At 41.2% G+C, this 26,511-nt stretch overlaps 2 protein-coding genes across 3 annotated transcripts in view; one reads left to right on the top strand and one right to left on the bottom strand.

Annotated features, from left to right (window-relative positions):
* Positions 1-3,333, top strand: part of Snx25 (sorting nexin 25) — a 104,048-nt gene extending 100,715 nt beyond the window's left edge. For both annotated transcript variants that reach the window (XM_032919459.1, XM_032919458.1), the window contains 3 exons: positions 1,074-1,255; positions 2,023-2,123; positions 2,758-3,333. In XM_032919459.1, coding sequence (XP_032775350.1) covers positions 1,074-1,255; positions 2,023-2,123; positions 2,758-2,838 — 364 coding nt within the window. In that variant the 3' untranslated portion in view covers positions 2,839-3,333. The remainder of the gene's footprint in view (positions 1-1,073; positions 1,256-2,022; positions 2,124-2,757) is intronic.
* Positions 3,334-8,533: 5,200 nt separating this feature from the next.
* On the bottom strand, positions 8,534-25,608 carry Lrp2bp (LRP2 binding protein). The gene is made up of 9 exons (XM_032918976.1): positions 25,534-25,608; positions 23,710-23,830; positions 22,913-23,025; positions 21,989-22,102; positions 15,999-16,141; positions 15,815-15,920; positions 13,410-13,633; positions 10,356-10,530; positions 8,534-8,614 (listed from the first exon to the last, which is right to left on the bottom strand). Exons 1-9 carry the CDS (start codon positions 25,561-25,563, stop codon positions 8,549-8,551), a joined length of 1,092 nt encoding a protein of 363 aa, XP_032774867.1. The 5' UTR covers positions 25,564-25,608; the 3' UTR covers positions 8,534-8,548.
* Positions 25,609-26,511: the final 903 nt, after the last annotated feature.

Here is a 26,511-nt window from a genome sequence, read left to right on the forward strand (position 1 = left end):
AAGCTGTTGTCTTTGTCTAGATTTGAATTGCAGTATATTTTGTCATGTTTGGTTTTTCACTGTGAAACAGGTAATTTGACTCAGTGTTTAATCATTTTTCAAAATTAATTGATCACCGTGTATGAAGTGATGAGCTTGGAACATCCATTCAGAGATGTCACCAAACCCTTGTTTACTCTTACAAATCTGACTGAGCTGCTGGGCTCCTACAGAACTTTCTGATCACTCTTGGAAGTAGTTAGTATGCCCTGAGCCTGGGAATCTAGGGGTTCCTTGTCCTTTCTGGTCACTCTCCTTTTCAGCCTGACAGCTACTTCTGGGCTCTTTGAACAGTGTTCACATGTCTGTTGCTAAAGTTTGACGTATGTAGGATGGCCTAGGAGTCTTAACTAAGTAAAAGCCATTTCTGTACAACTGTGCAGGTCAAGTGTGTTTCATGTTCGTGACCCTTTGGAGTTACTTTGATAGTACTAGATCTTTGAAAGGCATCCTTGCTCCTTGCCAGTGAGCATAAGGTGCTTTCTCTGGGTCAGAATATTTTCCCCAGGCCTGTCTGCTACAGTCACCCTAGGAGGGCTGGTAAAAATGCATGCTTCTCCTTTAGGACTTGGGGGCCCAAGGAGGTTTCCTTTCCATCAGCCTCAGGAGGTGGACTCACACTTCTGATTTATAAGGGTGATGGAGGAATAATTAGTGTCCAGGGGACTTAAATCCTCAGATAAATCCCAGTCTTCTCATCACATTGATTGGCAGGCAAACATTTGGAAAAAGAGGGTGCCATAGAAAAATGTGAATCCCATATTCTATGTGTGTATGAAATTCTTAAATAAAAAACAAAAAAGAAAGAAAAAGAAACAGAAAATACTGTTAACCCAACCCCAGCCATGAGTTGGTCATCCAGTATTGCCATTGCCAGCGTGAACACTAACTTCTATAGCCACAGTTTTAAAATAGATTATTCATCAAACACTTAACCCAGGCTGTATCTTATCCCACCCGTTGACAATTGCCTCCTGAGAACACAGTATATAGTTTTTAAAGACGTCATCCAAGCAATATTTATCTCTTCAAAGGCAAATCCGGGACACGGTGAACTGGATCTTCAGCGAGCAGATGGTGGTTTACTACATTAGTGCTTTCCGAGATGCTTTCTGGCCAAATGGGAAACTGGCACCACCAACAAGAATCAGAAGCGAAGCACAAAGTCAGGAAACAAAACAGAGAGCACAGCAAAAACTGCTTGAAAACATTCCAGGTGAGGCCTCAGCCTGAGAGCGAGCTTTGAGAATGTTGCCATTGAGAATCTGTCTTCCCCGCCCCGGCATCCGTCTCCCAGGAGACTGTATCTCATCACCTGCTCAGAGAGACAAACCAAATGGGGGCTTTTCACATCAGAGATGCTTAGAGCTAAGGTCACACTTCCTGCCTTAGAGATGAGGCTAAGTTTACCAGGAACCTTTACAAGTATGCTTAAAAACAGATATTTTAATTACTAAAACAAGCAGTAGCAAATGCTAAAACTGCTGTACACGTTCAAGAGGACGAGCTAATTCTGTCACTCAGGCCTGCACGTTTTACTTTCTGTGTGTTGTACAATAGCACTTGAGGACAAAAACAATATTTTCAGATCTCAGGATACAAAGCACTCTCCAGCATGATGCCTAATATTGTCAACTTGACAGGAGACAATCCTCTGGCCTCTGGGCATGCCTTTGGGAGATTATCTGGGTTAGGTTAATTAAGGTAGGGAGACCTACCTTAAGTGTAAGTGGTGCCTTTCATGGGGCGAGGGTCCTCCTGAAGGAGAGAGTGGCTGAGCACCAGTGTCTGCTGCTCTCAGTGTCATCAGCCTACTTGGGCTCTGGCTGCTCTGTGAGGCAGAATTAACCCTTTCTCTGTGCGCTGCTTCATCAAGAGTGTTTTATCTCAGGCAACAGGAAGTAACAAACACCTAGCATGTGCACAGCCCCGAGTTCAGCCTCAGCAGTACAACAGGACAAGTGCAGTGTTTTCTTTTCCCAGATACACTTCAGAGCCTTGTTGGACAGCAAAATGCCCGCCATGGTATAATAAAAATATTCAAGGCGCTGCAAGAAACAAGGGCCAACAAGCACCTGTTATATGTGAGTAAATAGGTCCCCAGAGGACTCGCTATTGGATTGTATATTTCTGTTTGCATATTAGGATAACTCAGTTCTTCACCTTCTGAACTACCTTTAGCCCTGCAGCATTTTTGCCTGTCCTCTCATTTGAGCGCATGAAAGGGGACGCGGCCGTGCTCGGCAGACAGTCGGCTCTTTGTTGGCTTCTGAGTTAACATCTCTGCATGACTGTGTGCTTTCTGTTATTTCAGCAAAAGAAGCTGTCTTCTGTTCATTTTTCTGATTAGAATTACCATCGACTAGGTGTGGGAGGGCAGGCCTACAGTCCACGAACTCAGGATAGAGGCCCATGTGGGCTACCTGACATCTTGTCTCAAAAACAAAACAAAAATAAAAATAAAGCAAAACCAAAGAATAACATACCAACATTAAATAACCAACATTAAATAACCAACATTAAATAACCAACATTAAATGTGGCAGACGGTTGGCTGTGTCTAATACGCATGGGATAAATCGGGTTTGTGTAGTCTGGTCTCCTTTTGGGAGCCACTTGTCTACTGAGGATGAGCTCAGGACTCTCGGTAGACGCTTCTCTCAGACAGACAGTGTGACTCATCCTTACTGCCTCTTCTCTGCTTTTCTTTCTGGGCAGGTGCTGATGGAGCTGCTGCTGACAGAGCTCTGTCCTGAGCTGAGAGCTCACCTGGATCAGCTGAAAGCTGGTCAAGTCTAAGACTGCACAAAGCAACCGCCAGAGAAATGTCTGTGTAAAAATAGACATTAAACATTTTCCTCTTTTCCACAGAGGGCCCGACAAGAACCATACTGATTTTTATTTTCATGCCTCCCTCTAGTTTTATGCGAAGTGAGCAGAATCAGAGGGAGAGGACTGACGCTGTGGTAGGCAATAGAAAACAGACTTTAAAGCTCACCATGCTGACTGAAATACAAATGTTAATATGTGATAAGAACATAGGAAATATTTTAAATATTTATGAAAACAGTTTTGTTGTTAAATGACAAAGTCTGAATATTGTACAGTTAATCTCCTCACTGAGGATTCTGACCATTCCTGTGTCTCCTGTGTATTGAAGACCACTGTTGTGCAATGCTTGGTGTAAAGTTATTGTGAAAATTTTATTGTTTTTATTTTTACCAAAGATTTCCCATAGTTTGAAGCATTTGAAGCAATAAAATACAAAAAAAGAATCACAGTGCTCAAAAGTAATATGGCTCGAGTTACCAAAAGAGCTTCGACCTAGGCAATTCAGATTTGCTGAAAACCTTTTCAGAGAAAGCATTGTCCACTGAGAACTTCTGCAAGAAATGTAAAATTTGCTACCTGATTTTTAGTACATGAAAGGCCAAATTGGTGAGACACTGAGGAGATAAGATGTGAGCATTAGCCTCAAAGACAAGGAAGCAGAAGAGGAAAGTTGCTTCATGGAGTTGAAAATCATTAGATCCATAAGTCTTTGCACTATGAGGGTGTTAGGTGAGATTCAGGGTCTGGACTATTCCCATGATAGTGGGACCATGGCCGAGTCACTGAATCAATATTCTTGGGCTTTGTCATCTGTTAGGCAGTAATGACCATGCACCATTCTTTCTCTAGTTTCTAGAAATACCAAAAGCAAAAGGCAGAACTGCAATCTGAATGAAACAAAGCAATAGGCTTGTTATACTAATAGCTCACAATGGACAAGTTCTTGATGGAACACTGTTCCGAAGGGTGGATGATGAACACAGTATAGGTTTCATCCTCGAGGGTTCTAATCATAGCTCTTTGGTCTCTTTTCTCAAACTAAGATGGTAAGACTTTAGACACAACTGGGGTTGGATATTTTTTGCATGAGAATTGTCTTTCAATGAAGTATTGAAAAGACCATTTAGAGTAGATTCAGGGAAGAGAAACAATGAATTGGCCAATGTATCATTTGCATAATTCCAACCCCTCATTTAAACTCTAGGTGTTGAATTTAAACTGCATAGAAGAAAAAGATACTCTTAACTCCTCTGTCTCAACTGTAATGAACCTAGAACTTAGGGCTCTTTTTTAAAAAGTAGTGAGTTAGAATTCTCAGTCATCTGAGATAAATACTAGCTCCACGCACCAGTGAGAGTGTGTCCCAGTGGGAGCTTGTACGTGCCAGGCCATCAGCTTCATGGTAAATACACTGAAATGTGTAACACTGAAATGTGTAACACTCCACATTGGATTCCCATCCAAGCATGGCATATTACCAAACACAATACCTGTTGTAGTGATTTGGATGAGAGTGTCCCGTTAGGCTCATGGATTTGAACAGTTAGTCCCTAGCTGGTGTGCTGCTTGAGAAGCATTGAGTTGCTAGAGAAAGTATGTCACTGGAGGCAGGCCTTGAGAGTGAACAGTTCTCATCCCACCCGTACCCCATTTCCCAACTGCTCTCAGTGCCAGAGTGAGCTCTGAGCCTCCTGATCGGCCACCATGCCTTCCCTACCCCATCATGAACTCTGACCCTCTGGACCATAAGCCGGAACACACCCTTTCTTTGGTAAGTTCCCTGGGCATGGTGTTTTATCATAGCAACAGAAAAGTAACTAATGCACTCGTTACACTTCCAGCAACTTTGGAAACATGCTTCTTTTCATTTTGCTATTTTCAGTGTTAGCAAATAAACTCGGCCTCACACATGCCAGGCCAAGGCTTTTGCCCTGGGCTACCCCTCCCTCCCTGAGACTTGCTTTCTTTTTATTTGCTGGCGTCTTTCTTATTCCGGGGATTGAATCCTAGGCCTTGTTAGGTGCCTTAGTGCCTTGCAGCACAACTGTTGATTTTAAACATTTTCACTGTATTTTGAGACTGGGGTCTTTGCCAAATTATCCAGGCTGGCTCCAAATTTATGATCCTCCTGCATCAGCTTTCCAAGTAGCTGCACTTACTGGGTACCACCACACCTCACTGCGGCCCACACTTTTCTGACACAGAGACAGCTTCATCCTCTTGCTTCCAGTGGTGGTATATTATTAGTTTCTATTCTGTTGTGATAAACACTGTGACCACACATGTTATAAGGAAAAGGAGTTATGTTCCTCACAGTTCCAGAGAGATGCTTCATGGGAGAGAGGCAAGCACAGGGAGAGCAGGAAGCTGAGATCTCACATCTCCAATTAAAAGCCTGAAGCAGAGTGAGCTGAAAGTAGGGTGGGTCTTTTGACTCTAAAGACTTGGGCCAGTGACAGTAAAACCCTCCCCAGACAGCCCACCAGCTGGGATCGAGTGTTCACATAAGGGACCCATAGGGACTGCTTTCGCTTCAGCCAACACAGCTGGGATCACAGGTCCGTACCCATAAGCCTGGCTTGGAACTCACACTAATGGCAGTTGTAAGAGCAGGCTTCCTCTTGGGTGGAGGAACAAGTACATTTCCCTAAATGCACTGCTATTGTAAATTTTCATAGCTTTAGCATAGTCCTGTTATAGCTGGGAACAGTGGTGGGATGCTCGATAAGGTTTGCCTTTCAGGAAGCTAGAGCAAAAACCATCCACCCGTCCATCTATCCACTCACCCACCTACCCATCCATCTATTCATCCACCCATCCATCCATCCATCACCCATCCATCCATCCATCCATCCATCCATCCATCCATCCATCCATCCATCCATCCATCCATCCATTTTATACAGTGTCTGTCTATACAGCCCTGGCTGTTTTAGAACTCACTATGTAGACCAAGCTGTCCTGGAACTCACAGAGATCCACTTGAATCTGCCTCCCAAGTTCTGGCATTAGAGGTGTCCATCACCACACCTGCCCTTAAAGGATTTATTAGAGACAGGGTAGGGTTTCCTAGGAGAGCTAGAGCAGAGTCAGCTGGGAGAGAAGTTGAAGCTGGTACTATAATAATCCTATGCTAGGCTTGAGATGTTGAGCAGGGTGTTGGAACGGAATATAGAGTATTCAGTAGCTCTTATACAGGACAAGGCTGTGTTTCCAGGTTGGCTTCAGATGGTAACTTTTGGGGAGGATACAGAGGTGTACAGTTACAAAGTTCAAGTACAGAACGTATGCAAGGATATAACCAAGGCCAGGCTTCCCGTTCTGCAGCGGCCCTAGCGGACACCACCACATTCAAATTCCATTGTCTCACAGTAAGAGATTTTGTTTTTATTTATCCGCTATTGCAAGTGACATTATATGGCTCAGTGGTTCAGAGCACTGGGTGCTCTTCCAGAGGACCCAGGTTCAATTCCCAGCAACCACATGGTGGTTTGCAGCCTTACACACCTCCAGCTCGTGTGTGTGTGTGTGTGGGGGGAGTGGTGTCATGCACAAATATACATGTAGGCAAAACACCCATACACATAAAATAAAATTTAATTTTTCAAAAGAAAATGACTTCTGTCCCCAGCTCCGAAAAAAAAGAATTAAAAAAAAAAAAAGAAAGAAAATGACATTGGACTTATAAAATAAAGTCATACCAGCTAATATGCTGACAAAAAGGGGAAATAAGATAACCTTAAAACCTATTGTTTTAATACATTTCACAAACATGGCACTGCACAATGTAAAGCATAAATTTTACTGTTTTCACTGTCACCTTTGTCTTTAGTAGATTTCATTGACAGTAAGACAAACTGTTTCTAATTATATGTTCTTTCTTTGTTTCTGAGAGAGAGTCTCATTATACGCCTGGCTAACCTCAAACCCAACAGATAATCCACCTGGCCTCTGCCTCTGCCTCTGGATTGCTGTCTTGCCTGCTAATTTAATTTTTATACAACATTTCGATGTCTGTCACAAACATAAAGAAAAATGTCTGCTAATTAATTTCATAAGTATTTAGAAGTTTCTTCAAAGTGAAGGAGAGCGTATCAGACTGAAGAGAAAATCTACAAAATAGGAAAAATTCTTAATCAACTAATAATAACTTTAATATCTATGCTATACAAAGAACTACAAAAATTAAACAGTAAAGTCCAGAATTATCCAACCAAGTAGATGGGCAAAAATAACTACATGTTGCCCAGCTGTATCCCTCCTAGGTATGTGTGTGTGCCTTAAAGGGTCACAGAGATAAGCATCCATATTTATCTCTGCACTATTCAGCGTAGCTAGGAAACACAACCAGCTTGCATCTTCATTCACAGAGGGCTGGAGCAAGGAGACTGAAGCCAACTCAGTGAGACCTGATGCTCCGTAGTGAAAATCGACATACTTTCAGGAAAGTGGAAGGACTGGAAGTCATTATGTTAAGTAAGACTCCGAAGGGTAAACCGTGTTTTCTCTAACATGGAACCAAGATTTGAAAGTGTGTGTGTGTATAGAGCAGTGTTTGTATTTATCTGTGTATGTGTTTATAGCTCATGAGATTAGCTGGGCAAAGGAAAGAGGCTCAAGGAGGGAGACAGTGAGGGAGGAGCTACTGGTGGGGGTGAGATCCTAGGGAGGGAGGGACAGTGAGAGAAGGTGAGACCAGAGTATGGGGACACAGGTGAGGATGCCATGATAAAATCCATTTCTTTGTGTGCTAACCTAAAACATTGTTTAAAAAAAATCTTTTATAAGTAAGCTTTCTTAGGCTAGATTATAAAACAATATTTAGATGTCGTTTTTAGGTTAATACTTTTTATGAGATTTTCCTATATTTTATTTCGTATAGAAATGCTTCTTAGATGTACAAAAATGTAGAAAATGAATTCAAACAAAAGCTTATTATATAATTCTTCATCTAGTGGTCTTAATGGTTTTGCACATTAAATTAAGATCTTTGAGGGCACATTTAGAGGGACTAAGTAATATTTTAAAATTTACAAATTAGCCAATTATCTATAAGAATCTTTAAGTTATAGAAACATCATACACTTACACAAAAAGGATCTGAAAGTCCAATCGTTAAATTTTCTTTGGCCTTCATTTAATTTTCTGAAAAATTTTAGATGACTAAATATATTTTAAATTAGCAAAATTCATAAAATTAAATGCTAAAGAAAACATAAGAATTAAACTTTCAAATCATGCTTTTAGGTTGGCAGCACATGTACTGTGTGGAATCACGATACTCAATCTTTACTAAGTAGTTTCAGACACTGCATTTAATAAGGCAAAGAGGTATTTGCTCTTGGCATGTTTTCAAACTCAGTACAGTTCAGGCCACTCTATAGTCTCTGAATCTCTTCCCAGCAATTTGGTTGGTGTCTAAATTTTAGTTTGTAAAAATTACAGAATACAAATATAATAACAAAACTAAAATTTCTGTGAAATACCCTGGATAATACAGCAGGATACAGATGTAGCCGCTGTAAACACACACACATTGTTTCCAGTTAGAATTGGTGGTCTTTGTTGAAATGCTTTGTGGGCAAGCGCAAGGCCCTGGGTTCGGTCCCCAGCCCCAAAAAAAAAAAAAAAAAAAAAAAAAAAAAAAAGAAAAAAGAAAAAAGAAATGCTTTGTGGTCTAAATTCTCTGGTGAATAAGTAAGGAGTGAAGTTCATCTGCCAGTGTAGGGTTCAGACGGCAAGCCTGAGAGAGAAAAGAGTAGTTGATAAAATCTCATTGCTTGGTTCTTCTGTCTTTAAAAATAGACAAACAAACATAATTTTAAAATTAAAACTAAAAACAAGAATTATGAAAACAAGAGGAATAGACATCAATTTGGTCTCAATTATGTAACCAGCCGAATCTATGATGATCTTATTTAAAGTATATCGTGATAAGGTGCGTGATTGTAGACTGTCATGTGCTTGGCAGACACATCAAAGGTTGCTCTCGTCAAAGCACAGTCACGTCTTGAGGGGAAATTGCCTTTCGGTGCCCAGTCTCACAGGCTGTGTTTAGTTGTCTTCTGAGAGGAAACGTTTGTATTTGCTCTGAGACGGGGAAATTAAAAGCTCCTTCTTTGTATTAAGCTGGCATTTTCCTGCAGGTACTTTATAAGCATCACAGGTCCTAGGAGAGTACACGATGCTTAGAGAAGCCTAAAGCCAAGTTGAGCCTAACAGTGAGTGGACCGGATAGAAGCCCTGGCCTGCAGGTCTGCCATCTCACTGCCCTGCCTTTGGCATAGCACCAACTCCCTCCCTCTGCCAACCTCATACAGCTTCCTCATGATCTCCACTTCACCAGTATCCTCCGAGGTATAGGATGGCCTAACTGGGTACCGTGTTCTACTTGCAGTGATGGTTGGTACCCAGCAAGGGGGCTGCTGTCTCCCAAAAGGTAGGAAGCAATTCTGATATTGCTATGGTTTACTGATTTTCCAGGATATTTATAACAAATATCAGGTCATTCTAAACTAGATGTTCTCCCATACTTAATCTTCAAAGCATATGGATAATCTAGAACATGAAGTTGTATTGGTTTTGGAGATTTATAGTGCAGAAAATATTTACATTTTTAGAAAAGTTACTTTGTTCACACTCCTTACTTGACATGATGGTGTGGTAGTAAATACCCCCAGATATTAGTTATATTTGTTATTTTGGAAATTTGTTTAAAGCACAATAGCTTGGGGTTTCTAAACTGTGTGCACACTAGAATACTCCAGAGAGCTTTGGCAGATAATGGTGGTATCCTGCTCCAGAGACTATAAATTAATTCTTCTGAAGTAAGGCCTGGCACTAGCCTCTAATTCCATGATCTTCAGAGGTCACAGTGGCAGAATGGCCATGAGTTCCGGGCCAGCCTGGGCTACACAGCAAAGAACCACATATGGAGTTAATCCTAATGCCATTCTGATTTGTGCTGGTGACCATCATGGGCCACAGGCTTGCATAGCTTCCACTGCAGTTATTATTGCAATGGCCCAGGCCAGCCCCTCCCAAAAGCCCTTGATCTGAAAGTGAGCTCATGGGTTAACAAGGGAGAGGGTAAATGATTACCTCACACTCATGAAACTTTGTCATGGGGGTATTACTTTAAAACCTTCACTTAATAACAATAGGAGAGTGAAGATATAGGCTTAAAATGTTTTTCGTTGTTAGGGTTTGTTTGTTTGTTTTGTTTGTGAAGACACAAATATTGAGGCCCTGGGGTAATGACAGACCTTTAGCTGCTTGCTGGTGGCAGCAGATTTAAAGGGAATAATTTACATCAAAATGGGACTTTTATCATCTGAGCTTAATTAAATTGACAAAAGTCTACCAGAGCTATGTGCAACCTGCACAGAATTTCTCATGGACAGTTTATCCGCCCAGTGATTAGAAAACAACCCCAGAGAGCTATTTTCTAGTTAGGAAAATTTCTATTTTGTTCCCAAACTTACTTTAGAATAATAGTGCTTGGCAGATGCTTCGTCTTTTGTAATGCCCAAGCCAAGCTGGAGACACCGCGCATAGTAGAAAGACGCCATGGCCATGCCTTTGCTGATAAACTCTGGGAGACAGTCTGTGACATGGGCTATCATGGGGATGTCGTGAACCTCATCATAGTCTGCTATCCTGAAAGGTTGTAAAATTGTAACTCTTAAAAGCATATCAGACATGGTTTATGTTTGCACAGAACAACGGATGAGAATTCTGGGCTTAAAGTGCTGTCCCTGCCCCTTTGAGAAGTTTGCTGTGTGGAAAGTTTAATGTAACCTAATCTGCTACTGTGGAAGGATGGACTAGATCACAGCTTCCTTGTGGAAATACTCATAGGGATTATCCATTAGAAAGATACTTTTCTCATTAATATCGTAAGCATAAGTATCATCTTGTGGATAAATTGACGAGGGGTTAAAAAGAATTCTATATTCCCTATGTAGGGGCAGAGTCCCTTAGTGACTGTAGTCCCTAGGGAATGTGTATTTTAACATGAGCACAGCCATGTCTGGAACTCCAAGGCCTCAGACCTGTGGGACAATTGGTAAAGCTGTTAACAAACTTGGCCCAGGCTAAAAAGACAAGGTTTCCTCAGGAATCCAAGTATGAGTGTTTATGGATGACTAACTGGTGTGTATGAACACTAGCAACTCCAGCATCTTCTGTCTCCCAGATGTTTTCAGCTGGAGACTTCTCTGTACAGATACTTCCAACCCACACAACACACAGCAGTTTTAGCAGAACCCCACCAGATCCCAGCTTCATTGCATGTGTGTCTGTCTTTTTTCATTTCCTCGCTGTCTCTGCCCAGGATCCCAGGATCCAAGCTTGTAGTTGTCTCTTGCTACTATGTGGGTTCTTTGTTCCACCCTTCTCTACCCTTCCTGCACCCTTCCAAACTCCTAACACTGTTAGAATAAAAAAGGACAGGATAGAGAGGAAAGGAAAGAGGTCCCTGAATAAAGTCAGAGGCTCGAAAGGGGGCAATGTTATCATTAGACTACTTCCTGCTGACTAGGGACGTTGAGTTCCTCGGGGCAAGTTTGATCTTTGCCGTCAGGATATCTAATTTTTTCGTCTTTGTGCACAACTACTCAACAAACTTTGACTAACAACAATCAACCAACAAATCTCCTCTTGGGACACATGCATTTATGTGCCCTCTGAAAAGTACACAGAATTCCAAGCATCACACAAGCACAGAAACTGTCTGCAGCTGGCAAAATCATGCTCCTATTGGAGCGTGAGGCAAATCATAGCTGCTGTAGACAATTTGAAGAAGTCTCACATCCCACACCTGGGATATATAAAATCAATCCCCCACCCCGGGGTGGTGTGTGTGTGTGTGTGTGTGTGTGTGTGTGTGTGTGTGTGTGTGTGTGTGTGTGTGTGTGTGTGTGTGTGTGTGTGTGTGTTAAAGAAACTATAATTCCAAAATTGTCACTATACAAGTTGTGAAAAGCATGGAATCCTTGAATCAGACACTGAAACTTCAACCTTAAATCTAGAATCTCACACATGTTTACTTTAACACTATAAGAAGCTAGCAAATTTATCTTGAAAAAATGTGCAATAGAAAAGCCAGCTTTTGCAGACCTTACATAAATATTCAGACATGTGAGAAGGAAATACAGTCACCTTCATTTTGCTACAATGTTAAGGGGAGTCAGAAAGTGAAAAATTCTAAAAATTTTAAAGATCTCTTTAGTCTCAGGAGATGGCTCAGCAGACAAAGGAACTTCCTACCAAGCCTGATGAACTGGATCTAACCAACCCAGTGGAAGGATCCAACCAACTCCGTTATGTTGCTGTCTGACTTTCATAAGCATGCTTTGTCATACAAGCATGTGCATGTGCACACGGACACACACACACACACACACACACACCAAAGAAGTTGATGTAATAAGAATTTTAAGAGCTGTTGAGAATGTCAGCCAGGAGGAGCACTAGCTAGGAGTGTTGGAGGTGGGTGGCTCCTCCACTGGTGCCTGGAGGGTAAGGTGTTCAGGAGGGGAAGGGAGAACTGCTCTTCCTTTCTTTCCTCTTCTCTCAATCTGTCACTCTCTTCGGTTAGGATGGGAGCAAGACTGGGATACAGATCAGCACACCCAGTCTAGTGGCCACTCCAGATTGCCCTGAACTGGTTTTCTTAGTCTGTTATTGCTTTTGTACAGCATGGATAAAAATATGTAGGAAATAGAGTGGAGCTTTATGGACTTGGCAAAGGTCCCAAGAATTCATAGAACATTTGTTTGGGTGTTAGAACAACACCACCACTTTACAATCGTGAAGATTTTCCAACCACACAGTGATGGAGCTTCCCGAGAGGAGAACATAGAAAGAGACTGAGACTGCTTAATAGGTGTGTCTAAAGTTGTGCTAACACTGAGAAACCCACTTCAGCTTATAGCTCTGAAATCCTGAAGGTGAACTGTACAGAATTGTACTTTTCAATATGGTCGTATCTAGCCACACTGGCTATTCACTTAAAACTTAACTGGTTTAAATTTTCAGTTCTCAGTGGCATCTAAGGTCATGGAGCAGCTGTCATTTCAACACTACAGGCCGTTTTCTCAGACAGATCTAGCATAGAACACCAACTAGTTAATGCCAAGATAATACCAAGAACACCAAGGTAAGTACCTCTAGCTTGTCATTCAAACATCACTGTGGCTCGAAACTGTTCCCTGCAACATTCAGGTGTTGCTAGTGTCAAGATTAAGAGGTGCTTAATCTTGACCCTCATTCAGATAGATGGTCAGTGCCCTTCTATAAAAGCCACACTGCACATAGAAGGGGAGGGGGAGGAGAGGGAGAGCTTGCCCTTTGACAATCTGCATGAGGACACAGTATTCTTCCCCTCTGGAGGAGGCAGGCTTCACCAGCCAGCAGAACTTGTCAGCACCTTAGTTTTAGTCTTCTTAGCTCCAGAAATGTGAGACAATTTCTATCCATTTTAAACCACCCATCTGTGTAGGTGGGATAGCAACACAAAACGAATTCAGAATCACCTTTTGGAAAACGAAACACACTTGGTAAAGAACTTCATCTTGTAGTAGTACTCCACAAGAATCCCCTGGGCATAGACATTCCCTCGTTCAGCTGCTTCCCGTAAGCAGTGCAGGGCGGCGTCAGTGTCTTGGCGGATTCCCTGTCCGTAAAAGTACATGAGACCAAGTGCACCCTGGGACTCCAGATTTCCATTGCCACAAGCTTCCGAATGCCAGAAAAATGCCTGAGAAATCACAATTTCATTTTATTATCAGCATGATGAAACTAGAATTCTAGAAAGAAAAAAATTCTAATTGTATAATTATTAGAGATATTGCCAGGAATTATCTACAGGGTTTCCCTGGACTATATGTACACACACACACATACACACACACATACACACATGGGCATGAAAGCCATGTTCTTTAAAATTCCAAGATGAGTTTCACAGGTCAGCACTCTTCCTGGCAAAGGAAGGTCCTCTGTCTTGGGTTTCAACTTTGCAAGTTGGTCAGAGTAAAGCTGGAGAAAGTATCAACTAGGAACTGAGGGTTTGCACATGCAAGGAGGTGCACTCACAAATCCCCACTGATGCTAAGGAAGAGCTAAAGCTTGTGTGTGTCTTCCTGGTGCTATGACCAAGCACCAGACAAGAAGCAGCTTCAGAAAAGAAGGCTCATTTTGGCTCACGGTTCCCTCTGTCAGTGGTAGAGAAGGTTTGGCAACAGGAACTGAGGTAGCTGGCTGCTCACATTGCCTCTACATTCAGGAAGCAGAGGAGGGGTAGGGGGGGAACCAGACTATAAAACCTCAAGCTCTACCTCCTTCTACTTCCTCCAGTGAGGTTCACTTCCTAAAGATCCCACAACTCTCCAAACTGGTGCCACCCACCTAAACCAAATGTTCAAATGTAGGAGTCTATGGGATCATTTCATATTCAAACTACAGGAGAGTTCCGGCTGGATCTCAGCGGATACTGGCTGCTAAAATCAAAGACAACTTAGGCTGAGCATCATTGTATTTGTTACTTTTCTCATTTTGATGACCAAATACATGACATGTAAGAGAATGGTTTATTCTGTCTCTCAGTTTGAGAAGGGTACCAGACCGCCATGAGAGATAGTCACAGAGGCAGAAACTTCAGAAGGCTGGTCACACTGCAACCCCAGTAGAAAGCAGAGAGATAGACGAATGTTCTTACTCAACTAATGTGCTAATTCTATCGACTTTTTACATTTACTCGTGTGTGTGTGTGTGTGTGTGTGTGTGTGTGTGTGTGTGTGTGCATATGCATGTGATGTGTGGGAGTTGGTTCTCTCCTTTCTCATGAGGGTTCTGAGATCAAACTCAGGTCATCAGGTTTCACAGCAAGCATGTCTAATGCTGAGCCATCCCTATGGGCCCAGCTTTCTTGTTTATGTGGTCTGAGGGTCTAGCCTAAGGAATAGAACCACCCACATTTAGAGGAGGTTTTCTGATGATGTCATCCCAACCTAGATAATCTCTCACACATAAGTGCTTTGATCCTTGGTAATTGTATATCCTGATTAATTACCACTTGACCATTTACCTAATACTGAATCTAACTTAAAGAAAGTAGGTCCAAGTGGTTGTTGGAACATTCCTGGCTGTTACCTGCCTTTTAGGAATTTGTCATTGACCCTTCACTGACCAGTAGGACTCACCCCAACATTTCCTTTCTGTAGGATTTCTTCCTAATCATTTTTGTGAGAGTATATTTTGTCAGAAGCACAGGGGCTTTAGCTTTTAAATCCTTGTGTGTTTTACCCACCAGTGATATTTAGTACTTCCTTAAATCAAAGGAAGCGTTACTTTACTCATGCTCAGATGAGTCTGGCCTTATTTCAGGGATAGTCCTCTTTTTCTGTTTCTGTTTTTCAGTTTTGCCATGTCGTGCTTTGTTTATGTTACTTTTCTAGCATACAACAGGTTCTTACACCCATAGTCTCCTTTGGTAAAAGCAGGAAAGGCAGAGACTCTCCACACAGGAAAGGTTTGAGCTGATCTTTGAGACTCAAATTTGACTGGGCTTTGAAATTCTGAGACAGTGCACACTTCTGGGTATGAAGAAGCACTGCCAGGAGGGAGCGCTCGTCTCTGGTGCATAGCTGCAGTGAGGTGAGCAGGAAGTTGCTCTGTCAGATATTTGTCAAGATGACTGAAAGCCTGACACAAGATCCTGGAGTGTGAGCTTCACTGTGTGTAGGAGACGTTAGAGATACACACCCATGCCTACTCATTCCACAGCGTCTTCTCTGGAGAGAACTGGTAAAAGAATTATTAATCTAGATATACTGCTAGCATTAAAGGAAGAAGGTTGAGGTGTAGTTCAGCATAGGTGAGGCTGGGATTCTGCCAGTGCCAAAATAAACCCACGTTTTAAATGGGCCTGGACAGTTACCTTTTCCAAGTCTTTGGGCTCTTTCATTGAATAAAACAATCCTAGGATACTCTGTGCCTTCACACTAGCTTTTGGGTTCCCATTGTCAGCAGCGTAAAGCCACAGTCTGAAAGAGACAACAAGGGAGGTTAGTCTTTGGTTGAGCATTTTAGCAGCACAGACTCTTGACTTGAGGGAAGATTACCTCTCCGCTTCCTCGTCGGATTGCTTCACGCCTTTTCCTTCAAAATAAGCTCTTCCGAGGTTGTAAGCAGCAGCAAATTTCAAGTGCATTGTGTGGGGGCATGAAGAATCAAGGATTTTCTTCATATAGCCCACTCCTTTTTCCTTCCACAAAGGAAAAGAACAAACAAAAACACTAGTTTTTACTTTTGCTCAAACTGATTGTCTTTCTTCCTATATCACATAGCGTTCAAGTATTAGCATGGTGGGTACAGACGCAGCTCTGTGTGCATGAGTATGCTTGCTCTGGATTTTCAGGGATTAAGGAAGGTGAAGATGAATAAAAATAAGTGTTGTCAGGCCTTCCTGTGGGCTGCTCTCACTCTCACCTGTGCTGTGGGCTCATTAGTGACAAATGTCAGTCTTCATATGACAGCTGCATAGCCACACAGCTGGCATTTTAATTACAAGTGACAAACATCTCCTTTGGGTAAAGACACTTGTAAATAAGCTTATTAATCTGAGTTTGATCCTTAGAAGCCACATAGTGGAAGAAGAGGTCTCCTCTGACGTGTGTGTGTGTGTGTGTGTGTGTGTGTGTGTGTGTAAACATACCATGCTGCTCTTGCAGAGGACTCTAGTTTGATTCCCAGCACCAAGTTGGTGGCTCATAGTCACCTGTAACTCCAGGTTCAGGATATATATTGCTCCCTTCTGATCTCCATAGACACCTGTGGATGTACACACACACACACACACACACACACACACACACACACACACACACCTACACAATTAAAAATCTTATTTAAAGGTCAAAATGAAAGAGCATCACTAAATCATTCCCTTTGACCACTGTAAGGTCACCTAAGTTGACAGTTCCTCCGTCAACTCCCTTCTCTCAGAATCTGCCCCTTCAGCCTTTGCAGTCCAGACACTGTGTCTATTCCATTGCCTTACTACTCTTCAGAAATGACTGTGCTAGCTAAACCGAGTTAGCTCAACTGCTGGCTTTGCACAGGCTCCTTCCTGACCAGGCACCACAGTGTCAAGTCATTCTGGGTCTGCAAAACTGTTCGTCTGATTTTGTCTCTTGATCCTTTGTCATCATTTAAGTCACTGCTTGAGTGTGACTCCTCTGTGTGGCATTCAGTAATCATTGTGTCAATGCAATGCCCTTTGGTTTGTCAACCAGTACCTGCCATTTCAAACCCTCCCACAGCCCCAGGTTTGTTCCTTTGGCCTGGATGCTAATCCTGAGGGTAGGAGGACAGAGCAGACAGCCCAAGGCTGAGACCTGAGCGAGGAGGTCTGTTGGGAACCTTGGGTTTAGTTGGTAACACAGCTGAACCATTTTGGAGAGCACACAAGCTAAGTTGCCAAGGCGCCATCTTCTCACAGATTCTGAATTTTACAATGCTGTTTTCAGTCTCTCCCATTCTGTTGCTCACCCACTGAAACTGTTAATCGGTGAATAAAATCTCCACATCCTCAGCCTTATCTTCACTCTGTCTGCTTTCCCTGCCTAAACTTTGTGGTCCCATGAAGGGGCTCTCTTTGGTAAAGGTAATACATTGAATCTCCCAATATAATATTAAATATGTATAATATTAAATATATTACAACACTAAATATGTTCTAATAGTAAATACATTATAATACTAAATATGTATAATGTTACATATGTTATAATATTACATATATTTCAGTGCTCAAATATGGAGCTGGCCTTGTTTTTCATTCTTTTAGCTTCATCATTTCCACCATAGGAATATACATAGGTATAAGATAAAGTAACTACCTTATAGTTCAGAGAACCTACAACTTTTCTAGTTCTATCATTTTCCTGGTCACAGGTTAGCCCCCAACATCAGCAGGAAAGCTCTGTCTCAGAAGATAGACTCTTTAGTAAAGTTCCTTGAAAACCCACTGAAATTAAGACCATGATAACAGTGTCAGCCCTGGCCCACAAGGTCAGATGTTCACCCAGTCTGCTATATAGATCTGATATGGCCATATGGCAAAGAACAAAACAGACCAAGCTCCTGACTTGTGAAGCTGTGTCCCAGTGGGGGATAAAGAAATTAAAGAGAAAACAAATCCTTAAGTAGCCATTGCAGCTATGAAGACATAAAGGGTCTATTTGATAGCCTAAGCACAGCAAGCTTTTAAGAAGAGAATATCTCAGTAATTACCGGGATTAACAGGAGGCAAATGAAAGAATGGAGATGATGCTGTGTGGGAGAAAGATGAGACCAACCCACCTGTCTTTAGGGGAAGACAACGCCAAAGAGAACACATAGAATGAGGCAAGGACTGGGCAGGAGGGAGTTGGTGAGGTTTTGCACTCGTGAGACTGCTCAGCCAGGAAGCAGTCCCTCACAGATAACAGAAATGAACAAGACCTGATTAAGGTTGGTGGTTTATTATCGCTTTGTTGAGTTTAAACTGTTCCTTTTTTGATAAATTCTTTCTGGTTAGATATGAATATTTTAAAGATTTTAGAAAGATGTGCCCACCATTACCGTAATTTCCATAGTACTTATTTCTAAATTCCATGTTAAATGACCCTTTAACGGTTGTAATGGTTGAATATTGATATGATTTCAGTGTAAACACGCAGCACTGAGGTAGGAAGCACAGACAAAAATAAAAGCAGTACTTAGAAATCATTTCATTCTAGAGAATGACATGGAAAGTTGCAGAGTTAATGTGTCATGAGTATGCTATTGTATCGGCTTGCTTCCTCACCCATAATTCCTCTGTTAGGTCTTCTAATTCTTGAATAATTTTGATAGCCAACTGACTGATAGCTTTTTCCTTCGATGATAGCAAAATACAAAAGCAGCATATAGAATGGCAAGAGAGTGAACATCATACCAGGGCTTGAGACTTTTAACCATCTTTTGTTTTACATTTCACATTTATATTTCATTAGTGTATGTATGTATATATATATGGATAGATGAATAAATGCATGTATACATGGATGTATGTGAGGGGCAAGCACATGCCATTGTGTGTGATTGTGTGTGTGTGTGTGTGTGTGTGTGGATCAAAAGACAACTTGGAGGAGTTAATTCTCTCCTTCTACCATGTAGGTCTCAAGTCAAGGGAGGACAGTCCCATGAGACAGACTTGTTTGCTTGATATTAAAATGTTGGAATAAATCACGGAGTAAATATGTGTAGTGCTCCCCTAGTCCTCAGCAGCTCATCTTACTGGTGATCAGCTTGCTCAGATGTTTTCTGGGGGGAAATGTAATACTGCTCCCCAAAAGCCACTTTATTATTTGAGTCATGAAATATCGATGAAGTGGGGATGTCTATTTTTTGCACCTTAATTATTTTACTTTATTCAGTTCGCAGAGCTGGAATGGAACTAGAACATTACATGGGCCAACAGCTCTACCCCTCAACACCCAGCCCCTGACTTCAGTAATTTAACCTTATTATAACCTTTAATGGGTGGTTGAACTGGAACCTGCTTCAGAGAGTACAGTTAGGACATTCATTCCATTGAGACTGAAAGCCATACTTGAGATCTGTCTCCTATGTATAATTTTCAAGCCACTAAGTGATTTATTTATCTCCAGCACTGTTAGTGGGCAATTGTCGGTTACCTATATATTTCCATATTTTACTTAATATGCTGACTTGCCTGATGATCAATTTCCCTGGATTTCAGTTACTAAAGGATGTCTCCCAACTATAATCAAGTTGCTTCCTCTGTCTAAACACCATTCTTTCCTGCTATGCTAAAAAGCGTAACCAGGATGGTTCAGTTTGTGTCACCTGTTTGATGAAAACCTCCCGACTGCACCTTTGTGTTCGGCACTTATGTCTACCTCAGTCCACAACACAGCTTCACTAACAGACTGCCTCAGACTGCCAGTCCCTTTCTCACATGTATTTGATTATGTGGTACCTCCCTCCGACTGTTTTGACATCATTCATAATGTTTAGGCATTAATGACTGAGCAAATACTACATTAAGCCAATGAAATTAATCTGTTCACAATGCTAAGCATATAACTCGCTGGCTGTGTATTAAGTCCTCCTGACCATGTGTTTGCTGGGAATTGAACTCAGGGCCTCTGGAAGAGCAACCACTGCTCTTAACTGCTGAGCCATTTCTTCAATTTGTTTGTCGTTTTAAAATTGTTTTAAATCACGTACTCATGTGTATATGCACATGTGTTGTGGGTGTTTGGTCACATTTAAATGTGGTGCCCAGGGAGAGAGGATGTCGGTTCCCCTGGAGCCGGAGATACAGGTGGCTGTAAACTGTCCAACCTGGGTGCTGAGAACCGAGCCTAGATCCTTTGTAAAGAGCAGCGCGTGCTCACACTCACTCAGCCATCACTCCTTTAAGAGCAGTTTAAAAATGACTATAACCTCTGTGAAGGATACTAGAGCACAAAGAAACACTACTGCTTCAAGTATTAATTGGATTATATCGATTTCTAATTGGTATATTTTAAGATGACTTGGATGTGGAATTGGTATATATCATATGGTCTTTTTTGCAAGTGTTGATGTATATAAATAAGCATGTATATGTGTGTTATGTGTATATGCATAGACACACAAACACATGTAGTACACATACACAGTTCTTCTTGTCCTCAGTGATTGGTTCCAAGACCTTCAAGTCATGGATGCTCAGGTCCCTATACAAAGTGGCATGATGTATATAACCAAGATACATCTTGTCATATATTTTGTTATTATAGATTGTTTATAAAAGTACATACAGAAAACTCTAATTCCATTTCCATGTTTTTGATTGCTATTATTTCTTAAAATAAAATTTTACTGTAGGTACACAGCTGCTGTGGTGCACGTATGGAAGCCAGAGGACAAGGTTTACATCTTAACTCTCTTCTTTTACCCTGAGGTGTAGAGATTGAATCCAGGCTGTCTGGCTTGCTGGGTGAGCACTTTTACCCTCTTAACCAGGTTGTAACCCCATGTTATTTTTTAACCTAAGAATTTTGGGAGTACTTTGTCAAAAACATAATCTGTGCCATCAGATTAATACTTATAATTAATTGCATAAGAATAGTAAGTATTCACATTTGATGGTAGAATTTAAAGGGATTCAATTCCTAGTTTCTGAATCTTACCCATAAACATATAGCTTTGTAATCTTTTTTTAAATAAGGGAAAATATTTTCAACAGCATGCTGAGAGCTGATGATGGCAAGGAGCCTTTTTGTGGTGGATTACACAAGTTTATAAATGACCCTCAAAAACTCACATTGTGCAACTAAGAAAATGTATGGCAAATCAACAATGTAACTTCTCAGGCAAGATGATCAAAATCTCTCCATGCACAATGCTTGTTTTCAACTTTGACCTCTCAAAAGTTAAAACTACAGACATTTGTACAGTACCTAAGAATTCTTTTATGTAAGTTGTATGTAAAATTCCTAATGGGAGAGTTGACGGGAGAGCTATCATCTTTCCCGGGAACAGAGAAGGGCATGTTGTTAATCATTGAGAACCATGCTCAGAAAAGAGATCTGAGTGTTTGCTCTCCCTGGACCACAGTAAAGTGGACTCAGCAGTAAACTGTGTTCTTCAGGAGAGATGAAATGGTTTCAAGCGGCAGTGGATGTTTCTCTCACTAGACCTGCTCCCCATGTGAATAAAACTTAGAGGCAGTGTCAATATGGAGGCCTTTCTGAGGGAAAGACAGAGTCTGTAGTAGTTGGAGATGATCTTTCAAGTTTAAAGACAAAGAGGCTGATTGCTTCTGACAGTTGAATCTAGTTATGTCAAGAAGCTGCTAGTTTAGATTTGGAACTGAACAGGGACAAAGTGAGAAGGGATCAAAAGAAATTAACTTTGTCTTTTATATATGTGTGCAGTGGTATCAATATACATCAGAATACCACAAATGAAATATTAATATGTAAAAATTGAGATTTTTAAAATACATTTCAATTGCATCAAATAGCCCATGAGCAGTGAAATCTTCAACACTATGGACAAAGCGATAACTTACAGCATCTGCGATGGTCCCCAACCCATCATAATACATCACTCCTAGCTGATAAATTGCCTGATGGTCTTTCTCCTGGATTTCTTCAAATTGTGCTAAGGCTTCTTCGTACCAGCCCTGAAAGCCACCAAGAGTATTTCATTTTATTATGCATTTAAAGTGAGCCAAACAGAAGCACACAACGGTCATTTATGCCTAAGGATACACAGACAGTTAACAAATGATTTGGCCATATTGGAACTGAAGGCCCAAACTGAGAAGACAGTGTCTTAGGCCATTGGTCGGCGCCATCTCAGAGAGTTGTGTACACAGGCCTTCAGAAGATATTTACTTATAAAGTAAGCGAAGGTACCAATATGAAAAGGTTAGAGAAAACACAATCTGTGACTAATTTCCTGAGTACTCAAGGGATCATGAGGGACTGGGGGCAATCCTTTGGAATCCAATGAACAATTGAAGCTCTATTACTGGAGCTGATATGATACACAGAAGACTGTGTTATGTCTACCTATGGAGCTATCCCCCCATGTGGATAAATAAGGAAGTGGTCTCCTCATGCTGTATAGGAAATATGAGAAGCTACTTTTCATACAAAATAATCAGGGACTTCAATTATTGTTCATATGCAAAATAGTTCAGATATCTCCTTAACCGTATATCTGTGTGCCACACTTAGAACTGCAACCACAGACTGTGTGATTTCACAGAATTTCTCTGGCATAAAAGTGTAAGAGACTCTCTTAAAAGTGTGTTTGGACCATCTTCTGCCTCTGCTTTGTGTGTGCGATGCTGGGAGTGGAACCTAGGGTCTTGTCAGCCCTATCCAACTGCTCCATGACTATACCAACAACCCCACCAATTAAGTCCTAACAATACAATGCAAAAGAAAAAAGAAAGAAAAGACAAAGACCAAAAAACTACTGGTACCTCTTCAAAATAGAGTTGGCCTCTTAGAAAATATGCCATACCATCCCCTTTTCTTATCCTTTCTTTCAGGAACTGCAGTGCTGTATCCACCAAATTAGCATGGCGGTAATAATCTAATGCAGAGAGGGAAAAACTTTGTTAACTGTATGATGTGAAGCCATACGTGATACTGAATTCATTAGATGCTGTTAATATAAGTTTCTTTCCACCTTCTAGTTCCTAAAGTGTAGCTCAGAGAAAGAATATAACCTAAGTAGAATCATGATCACAGCACCAACATACACCTGGCATCATCAAGAAATGCTTATTGCGTTTGAGACTAGGGTTCATGGTCAGGTAGGTGCCCCAGGGCTGTCTATGCACTGGGCAAAGCTGTCTGTGAGGGAGTTAAATCCTTAGCCTGAGCCAACCTTAGAACTACTAATCAAATGAGCTGGTGGTCTCCAGTTTAGTTTTTAAAGCTTACATAAAAATAGCTTTAAATATCCATTTGAAGTAAACACAGTGTTGCACTCTCTGAGGGAAGCAACATCTGACATCTGTGTTTCAGAATGAATCCTAAAGTGCTGAGGTGAATATATAATCAGGCTTGAATTGTGAGGCACCTCCAGGGTCACTCCGCTGTCTGAGTAAGGTCACTAATCTCCAGGAAAGCCAGAAAGGAGTGTCACATTAACCACCTCCTGGAAACCAGCTGTATGGTTTTGTTTGGTTGTTTTTTGTTTTGTTTGTTCTAGCATACATGGAATTTCAGTAAAACTGTTTTCCAGGCAAGAGTTAAATATTCAGATTTATACCAGGCTTTTCCTTCTTCCATTGGAAGAATTTTTGTTGTTTAGCAGCATACTGAGATACAGAGAAAGGGTTTTTGGGCAACTTCTCACTGGTCAGTTTCATCCCGTTTCCACAATATGGATCCTGTAAACAAGAACACATACGATGATTACAATTTCTTCTCCTAAAAAAGCACAAAGAAGACTTCACAGAACCCATCACAGAAGCGTCTGCCCCATATTGGCTGGCCAAGGGACCCTGAGCTAGCAACAAATTCTGTCTGGCTGTGGCTTCGCACATGGCAGGGAGTCCTGTCATTCCCAACTGCTGCCACTCAGTGCTGTTCCTGTGACCAAGGACCTTCTTGTTGCTCTTTAACTGAAGCTGGTCAGAGTAATCCAGTCAGAGTACACGTGTCTGTTTTACCTGGGAACACACTGTATTTTAGCTCTGTTGCTCAGTTTTCTCTTCCAGTCTGTATGGGATTGCCATGTTACCGGATGGATCACCACTGTATGGTAAATCAGAGCCGTCATATAAAGTGTAGGGACCACCTCATTTGGGTTGAAGGAGTCCAGGTTGGCCTAAGCTGAGAGGAGTAAAGACAGCAAACTCTGTTGTTGCTATGCTTTTTTTTTCTTTTTTGACCTTTGACATTCTACTGTTTCAACTTGCTTCCACCAATCAGGAGCCAGCTCTCAGGCAAGATCTCTCTGATTGGTGGTCTAAAGAAGCTCTTAAGAGAAACTTTGTGGATTGGAAAGCCGTATTTACATATTTACAGGAGACTATTTTAGGCAATACGCTGCTTCACTGGATGAGAGTGGGACTCAAAAAAAGAGAAATGGTTTGCTACGTTAGCAGAAAAAAAATTCACTGAAATGTCTGTATGTGGGAGGAGGAGTTAATTAAAAGCTAATTTCTTTATCTATAGTTTGAAAAAAAAAGGGTCTTAAAATGTCCTTTCCTTGATATACAAAGTTAATGGGCCTGGCATGGGGGCAAAATGTCTTTAATTCCAGCACCCAGGAGGCTGAGGTTAGCAGATATCTGTTAGTACAAGGGCAGCCTGGTGGACATAGTGAGACCCTGCCTACAAACAAGAAACAAAGTTACTGGTTACAGGGCTGCAGAGATGGTTGAGCAGTTAAGAGCACCAAGGTTTAGTTCCCAGGCACTCACGAGGTATTTCACGAGTGTCTGTAATGCAGTTCTGGGGAATGGATGCCTTCTTTTGCTTTATTCAGGGACTAGACACATGAGTCTAGTATATCAATCTAGTCATGCACATACACACATGCAGGCAAACCACTTACACACATAAAATAAAATGAAATTAATTAAAAAAATACCAGTGTTTCAAAAGGATGTGACTACTAAAGAATATAAAATTCCCAATAAATGAAGCCATATGTGATATATATGTGTGTGTGTGTATGTGTGTGTGTGTGTGTGTGTGTGTATTCCAAATAAAATGACAGCCAGCCAACTGCCACTCACAAACTAGATGAAGAGATTTTATTTCTCTGAAGACATTAACACAGTGTGCTACTATCCAAAAAGGTTTGAGCAGTGGTTCTTAACTTTCTAATGCTGTGACCCTTTAATACAGTTCCTCACGTTGTGGTGACCCCCAACCATAAAATTATTTCATTGTTACTTCATAACTATAGTTTAATACTGTTATGAATTGTAAGTATCTGATATATAACCCCAAGGGTCATAGTACAGTGGTTGAGAACCACTGGATTAGAGAAACCTGGGTAAATTCAAGGAAGGGCATCAGATATTAAACAAAGCATAAACAGCATTTAACTCATAAAAACATAAACCTCATTTAAATTCACATTATCTTTTCTGGCTACAATACTGCTCATGATTTCTGTTGTTTTAGTGGCTTAAAAAGAAGTATTTCACAGGATCTGAAAAAGAAGAAAAAATTCATCCACCTTCTACAAAATGTCAGGGTTTTTTTTTTTTTTTTTTTCTAAGTACTGATTCCTGTAAAACTTGAGGAAATGGAGATCGCTTTTGAGCACTGTTGAAAATAGGAGGAAACTGTCAGGGCAGGGAGCTGATTTACCTAATCTCAAATGGCTGGTTAGCAGGGGCACCCTACCCACCTATGCATTATGTTACCTCTTAAAACAAAGGCGGAGCAAACATAATTTTTACTATATGTCAGAAACGTGTGCCTCCCACCTTAAGAGGTTGGTCTTTCTGTGGAAATCAGTGCTGCATGCTGTCATGTTTGTACCCTGGATGACGAACTGAAAACCCGTGGTGAGAAGCACGAGCCTTGCTCCTCAACAGTACTGCGAAAGTGAGCCTGCTGCTGGGGTGGGGACTTTCTCTGAAGTCTTGGTCCCCACCCATACTGTTCATCGCAGCTCTTTCCTACTTTTCCACTGTGATCTCTCTCTCTGAATTGTCTCATAATAACTATAAATGTTCTCCCACCCCAAGGCCTGATCATGGTCCCTATAGTCACAAGGCTGTCTCTAAGAAAGCTAATTTCTGGAGTAATTTCTGCTCTGATTTCTAGCAGGCAGAACTGCTAGAAGAGAGTAATTTAGATTTAGTACTTTTTAAGATGAGAAGACTGAACTAAGGAAAGATTTGAAATTTGAGAGTATGCATTTATTCCGTCAAATTTTGACATTAAGCATAAAAATGATCAGAAGCTTACCAGCTGTGTGCCTACTATGTTGTGAACTTAGGACATCCTGTTACAGAAACTGGGCATTCATAACACAATTGGAAAAGAGCCTGTGATTTTGAATTGTTTTTTAAAAATAACATTTATTTATTTGTGTGCGTGTGCG

This window comes from Rattus rattus, chromosome 13 (assembly GCF_011064425.1).
Source record: "Rattus rattus isolate New Zealand chromosome 13, Rrattus_CSIRO_v1, whole genome shotgun sequence".
NCBI classification, from domain to species: domain Eukaryota; kingdom Metazoa; phylum Chordata; class Mammalia; order Rodentia; family Muridae; genus Rattus; species Rattus rattus.